Source organism: Panulirus ornatus, chromosome 16 (genome assembly GCF_036320965.1).
Source record: "Panulirus ornatus isolate Po-2019 chromosome 16, ASM3632096v1, whole genome shotgun sequence".
In the NCBI taxonomy this organism is placed as follows: domain Eukaryota; kingdom Metazoa; phylum Arthropoda; class Malacostraca; order Decapoda; family Palinuridae; genus Panulirus; species Panulirus ornatus.
This window is the reverse complement of record NC_092239.1, coordinates 1,575,372-1,582,278: the sequence shown is the minus strand read 5'-3', so window position 1 is coordinate 1,582,278 and position 6,907 is coordinate 1,575,372. Positions and strand designations below refer to the sequence as shown.

Below are 6,907 nucleotides of genomic sequence, written 5' to 3'. Positions count from 1 at the left end.
ATGAAGGAAACACCAAAGCAAAAGTTTCGTCACCGCTCACGTGCCCCTCTCGAAGTTGCTTCATCCATCGGCTCAATGTTAGTCACTGGAAGCCTGGAATCATCTTGAACTTTCAAAGTAATCTTGGAGTGTGGTCGGCGGAAAGTCTGCGATTAAGATGGAAGCGTTCATGTTATGGCAAGATGATATTGACGAAGAAATAGATGAAAAGAAAACAACAACAACAAGAAGAGAATTCCTTAACCAGAAAATCCAATGACAAGTGATCACCAGGCAGCTTGGCTAGGCTGGAGCTGAAACACATAGAACTATTCAGCAAAATTTTGGTATCAGAAACAGACGAACGGAACGCTTCGAAGCCCGTGTACCGCAGCTCCCTGGGGCCGCTACTGAGGCTCAGTTGTGAAGGTATCGGATCGCTCAGTGATGGTTGAACAGTGTTTCATGTACCACCAGACGAGTATGACCGGAGGTTATGACGGCCGGGGACCTTGATCTACTGCGACTCGCTGTCCAGACTCGTGAGTGGCTAAGTCCTCCGGCAGGTGGTCAGCAGTATAACCCGGCTTAACCTCATCTGTGGAAGGCAAGTATCATACATCGTCCTGGTCAACTGGTGTTGTCGTGGATGATTATTTTCGTTTTACTTTATTCATTTGTTAGACGATAGCCAGTGTTTCGTGGCTGATTCAGAGGCTCAGCTGACTTGCTGGGTAGGTGAGGTAATTGTATATCTCTGGAAGCAGTATGCAGGTGTGACTTGCTAAGTTAACAATGATTAGAAAATTCTACGTATAATTACGTACTAAAGTCATAATTCCATGAGTATAGACTAAATGATTTAATGTCAAAGGAAATGATCTGTTTGATCACTGTGTAAACAAGGGGGGATTAGTCAATTAGTGGTTATACTGTTAGCTCGGGAGAAGCAAACGACTTTAATGTTTTCTACTTATTTGATTTTGAGCTTCTCTGGTGGTCAGCCAGGCCACATTATACAGTCTTTGAGACCTCCCTGATCTATAAGACTATCAAAATAAGACAATTCCAGGTCACAACGGAAAGATATTTTTGAAGGGAACTCTTCTGTGGGCATAGAATTTACTAGTTATTTAGGATGTTTGTGGCAGTCATACTGCCCAGCTGTCATTCTGTATTCTTTACGTCCAGCAACTTTATATACAAAGCTAATGATCGTGAGTCCATCTGCAGACACCTGGGTGTAAGGTGAGGCTCTGTGGTGACTCCTCCTCCCTGGTTACCTGACCTCTGAACTCCAGGACCTTACCAGGATTCCCTCGTGGTCATCGTGTGTGTTGCAGACGTCATCATGACACAGGAGTACACCAGCACCATCGGTAGCAGCAGCTGGTGCCTCCTGGTCAGGCTGCTCCTCAGGTGGGTCTGCCAGGGGCACGACCAGCTAGTCAAGGGGAAGGTGGCAGGGTGGGAAAGAAGGGCTGGGAAGGAGGGGAGGTGCTTGTACGAGGAACAGCTAGACCTGTCGGGCAGCCGCAGCCACTCTAAGGACGGCGTGTAGCATCCTGTGGGAATGATCCTTCATTTACGCAGCTCTAAATCACGACCCCAGTTATTGACCCATGTCCACACAGCGCTAAGTCACGACCCTCTTCACTGACCCCCGTACATGCGACACTGGGGCGACCCATCCACCGTCATGTTATACCAAGGTGCGAACGCCCTCGTTGGGCCACCCCATTCGTTATATATTTTTCGAACTCTGACCTGCTGATGATAATTTGTAAGAGGTAGCGTCGATTATGTACGTGAACTAATGCTGCAAAAGTAATCGAGATTATAAGAAATACTCTATCTTGCTGTTTCTGATATATCCTAAGGTCGAAATCTGTTACATACCTAGACGCTACTCGTGTACATGTGTCCACTACTGTGTACAGACCAGTGGTGATGGTGGCAATATTCAGTACAAGACTTGGTGTTGACAGGTGGCGAGGCAGTGTGCATAAAGTGATGTGTGGCGACCTGCTGGTGTACTCTGGCCTGTACACTTTCATCTCCTGCCTCTACCGCTTCTGCCTTGAAGACCCAGATAGAAAGTAAGTAGTACTCTTGCACAGTAGTTCTTTGGTTCTCTGTTCACAAACCCGATATATCTTTAGTTCTGTTCGTTCCTGTTCTGATCTGATGTTTAACTCTTCTTATCCAGGATCTTCGAGGAGTTCGTGATGCAGATCAGCCGGTACCGGAACCAGGTCCCTGTGTCCTTCATGCTGGGGTTCTACGTGTGGCTGGTGGTGAACCGCTGGTGGAACATCTGCCTTGCTCTCCCAGACAACACTAGCACCGCCATGCTCCTCGCTACCTACATCCCAGGAACAGTGAGTCTGTCTTGTTCTCCTCCAAATCTCTGTTAGCTCATGGCTTCCTCAGAGGGGCTTCAGCTGTTTCTAATGTTTCGTCCTCCATCCACTTTCTGAATCTTATGGGAATCTCTCAATTCATCTTGGGACTGTCAGGTCATGTATTGCCTTGAGCAGAGTCTCTCTCGTGTAATTTCGTGCATATATCTTTGTGCCGTAGTGATCTGATATACCGCTTGTACTACATGGCTCAATTTCTCCTTCGCCGGTGGTTGGCGTCTGCTAGTGTGGGTAATAGCCACGCAAATGTGGCTACTGAGATGTACGTAAATACCGTTCCCATTTGTAACTACCGGATTAGACAAGGAAAAAGTGGTTCTCATCTCGTGTAAACGAATATGGCAAAGCCTGCAAAGCCTAACTCGATAAATGGTCGCCAACCATCGGTTTGTAGCAAATGTTTTAATGTAGCTCCTGCCATCGTGACTGCTCAGACTTGCCAAATGTGGAAAAATCGTAGTAGTGAAGTTGGCATTGTTGTTGCTCGTGGTCAGACGTGCTGTCCCTGCCGGCAGCACCGGCGATGATGCAGGTGGAAGGTTTGCTCATAATCTAGTGAAGGTGTGTTGACCACCATTATCTCTCGACAGGACAGCCAGGTCTATGAGGTCCGCTCGCGGATCGTCCGCTACATCAACCTGACGTACTGCATGGTGTTCGCCCACATCTCTCATCCCGTCCGCAAGAGGTTCCCAGACTCCCAGAGCCTCGTCAATGAAAGTAGGTCCTGCCATAATCTTGACAGTTTGGCCCAGTAAGTGTCACTTGTTCTGTTAACGAGGTAGGTCATGTCCACACTAGACTGACTGAAGATGACTTGGACAGTACCCAGTCATAGCCTCCACACAATCTGCTTAGTGAGTAGTGAGACAAGCTGTCAAGACGGCCATCTATGATCGCTCTGGGCAACCACGGCGGAGGACATGACCAGCTTGGTGTCGTCTGGTGCAGACAGTACTGACAAGTGTTTCCTGGAGCCGGGGGGGGGGGTTCCAACATGTGGCATGAAATAAAAGAGTATTATACAACGATGTTCACCTGTTACTTTGTGGACATGTGTCCTGTTACTATTCTGGCCTAAGGCCACAGTACCAAGTTCTGGCGACTGTTGGTTGGGCTCGTATGCTACAAAGAAGTTTACAGCATGTAACATCAGGTAGTATAGTATAGGGTTCGACTCGGACACAGGTCTGTACCACAGGTGTCTTGTCAAGTATGTTGTACAAGTTATGAACACGTGTGAACCATTGTGGCTGATAGTGCAGGAGCCTTCTTGAGCACGTCACAGACTCCTTTACTGGCATTGTGATGTTTGGCATCGCATTACTAGCCTAGTTTGTGAAGTGGTCTATGATGTATGAATTCCTTTTTTCTAAAGTACCTTCTCGATCTTTCATTATGTCATGAGGATAAAATATCATAGGGGACCGCCACGGGCAATGTTGTCATGCACAAAGTTTGGTCTCGTTTCTTGCTTTATTAATCAATTATATTAAAGAATGGTTTTAACGTGTGGTGGCCACGCACATTGCTTAGTAACATGTCTGGGCACAACTGACCTTTCGGGCGAAGGTAGGCAACCCTGACAGAGGACACGTCTCTTGAAACCAAATACCACTGATAGGCAAAATCCCGAAGTGGAGAACATTTCAGGCCAAGTAAAATGCAAATAAAAAAGAATGAATATTAACATTCGTAATTATTAGTCATTGTTTACTTGAGGACTTGTTGGGAAAGAGAGTAGATCTTTATTTTTATCTTTTATTATGTGTCACTTGTGGTTCACTTCCAGAATTCTTAACTGAGGAGGAACGTCAAGTGTTGTTGGCTGTAACGCGACACGGGCGCCACATCGCTAAGTGGGTGCCCATGACGTGGTGCTGCCAACTGGTGCAGAGTGCCAGGGAGGAAGGCTACATCCAGACTGATGCTGGCAAGGACGCTCTGGTCAAGGAGATCCTCGACCTCCGTCGCCATTGTGGGGTCGTCCTCGACTGGCACCAGTACAACATCCCCCTCCTGTATACCCAGGTAAGGTTACACCTTCCTTACTTCCCTACACTTGTGGTAGGTAATCACACCTTTGGAAAATTAAACTTCGGATGGCCTACAGATTTGGAAGGCTGGACCTCCTCTAGATGACTGCTATACTGTGTTAGGTTCCAACGTCCCCTAGATGGTGCAACGCCTTGATCAAGTTTCTAAGCTTGAGAGGCCCATAGCTCTTTTGGAAGCTGACACACGTTAAGGAGGCCATAACAATTGTAGAAACCTGCCACAGCCTTAGAAGGAAACACAGAAGCTATTAAGTTTCTGAGGAGCTATTATACTATTTTTCTGGAACTATCTGACACCACTAGGCGTTTGAGCGTTGGTACACAGCGGGGCACTGGTACACCCTTTCGTGACATGTGATCTACTACTAACGGCAGAGAAGACTCTTAACCCAGGTTAAGGTACACTACACGAAAGTCACTGTACATCTCTGGGACGCTAGACTTGACCTTCTATAGGTTTTTGTACAGCCATGTGTATAATGCATGTGACATTTTTTTTTTTTTATACAAAATTTGAAGTTTATGAACTGTATCCACCATGTGATTATCATTGAACTTTCTCCTGCAGGTGGTGACCTCAGCTGGATACCTGGCTCCACTTACTGTCCACTACAGTCTCCCTTTTCGCTCAGCTGGCATCCCCGTCACTCCCACTGTGTCGTTCATTAACCTCCCCACCTGTCCCGTACCACAGTCTCCCTCCTCACAACTGGCGCCGCCATCTGACCCCTTGTCTCTCTACCACCACAGGTGGTGACGATCGTAGTGTACACGTACTTCCTGGTGTCGCTGGTGAGCGAGCAGTTCTTGGACGAGAGCCGCTACTACCCCAACCACGAGGTGGACATGGTGGTGCCCATCTTTGCACTCCTCGAGCTCATCTTCTACCTGGGCTGGCTCAAGGTGGCCGTCGCTCTCCTCAACCCCTTCAGCAGCGACGACCACTCGTTTGAGACATTGATGATCCTGGAGACTGCACGTAACGTATGTTTTTACACGAAAATGTTTGTCTCTAGACCAACAGCTGTAGTAATTATTTTACTTTTTGCTACCGGTATATTCAGCCGCCTTAGTTTTGTACATAGTCAAAAAAGTTATATATTAAAGTAGACGAATCAACTTGGTGTGTGTCACAACTTAGAGTAACAGGGTAAACTTGTTCTCTGGACATCGTCCAGGATATCGTTTACCATTCATATAAAAGACTTTAGGTTGATAGATTTGCTTTCAAACTAATCTGGATCGGTTGCCGTATCTTGTCTTGGCAATACTTTACCTATTTTACTGTTCCATTTCGTTCTCGATGTTCAGCCACAATGTTTGCCCAAGTTTGAATTAATACAACATTCCTCGATGAGTCTGTCCATGCTGATTATGTTCTCTTCCAGTCTGCCTTCGTGCTCTGCCACACGCGCTACGGCCAGTACACAGCAGAGGCCCAGTGGGCAGCCGCTGGCGAAGACCTACCATCTGGAACGCTCGCTGGGGAGACGCGCAATACAGGAGCATCATACCTTCTGAATAGATTACTTTCAAACATTCCCTTTTTCTCTCGCTCTTAAGTTAGGAACTCTTACAGTGAGTCTGCAGAGGACTATTTTTTTTTCTATCTCTGTTGCTCTGGTCCTGGCCGCCGCTTCCGTTTTTCTCGTCCGTTTCTCCTCCCTTACCTTCCCTGTCCCATTCACCCAAACTTTATCACTTCCTTATCTTTACCTCAAACCCAACAAGTACAAACCAACCCAAAACTCGAACCCAAATATAAAAAAAAAATTTGATCTTCGTTTCTAGTCACATGGGTTCAAATTCTGTGGTTTTTGTTATAAATTAAAATAAGTTTGGAGATAGTCTTTCACTGAGCCTGTTTACATTAATGCGCATTTCGAACATGTTTGGTCGCTGACTCTGGTATGTTATCACAGTTGGCGCCATTGGGTGAGGGCTGGTCGCATTTTATCGAAACTATATAATCACACCAGTGCAGGGGGTCTGGCTACAACCTCATCTTGACCCCCGTCAGTGTACAGTATATTGACCCTGATGGTAAACTTTTCTATTGCCTCATCTCCTTTTGCTCTCATTTCTTTTTTCTTTCTATGTTCATCTATAGTTTTCACTTTATTTCCCTCTTAGCTTTGCTCAATTGCACAAAACTGAGTTCGTCTCGTTTTCTTCGTCATACAGTTAACCTCTCCTTTGTCTCCTGCTTTACTGTCTCTAGGCTCGCTATGTTTATTCATAACTTATCACTACAGTCTCTTGCGATACATTATCATGTTTCACCACCGCTTGTTTGTCTCCTAATATCTCTTGTTTGTATCTTGCCTCTGCTCTCCCTCCTTCGAGACGACTCAAACTTTCAGGAGTCTTCTCCCGTCCCTCGGGAAAAATCGCCAGCCGCCCCAGTAGGTTCCTACCACCCAGCTGCCGTGGCTTATCAAACATTAC

At 46.4% G+C, this 6,907-nt stretch overlaps 1 protein-coding gene across 1 annotated transcript; it reads left to right on the top strand.

Moving 5' to 3' along the window:
- The first annotated feature begins 427 nt into the window (after nucleotides 1-427).
- On the top strand, nucleotides 428-6,302 carry LOC139754010 (bestrophin-3-like). Its single transcript, XM_071670973.1, has 8 exons — nucleotides 428-586; nucleotides 1,213-1,398; nucleotides 1,968-2,078; nucleotides 2,189-2,360; nucleotides 2,993-3,122; nucleotides 4,195-4,433; nucleotides 5,210-5,443; nucleotides 5,848-6,302. The coding sequence occupies exons 2-8, from the start codon at nucleotides 1,331-1,333 to the stop codon at nucleotides 6,019-6,021; spliced, it is 1,128 nt and encodes a 375-aa protein (XP_071527074.1). The 5' UTR covers nucleotides 428-586; nucleotides 1,213-1,330; the 3' UTR covers nucleotides 6,022-6,302.
- Nucleotides 6,303-6,907: the final 605 nt, after the last annotated feature.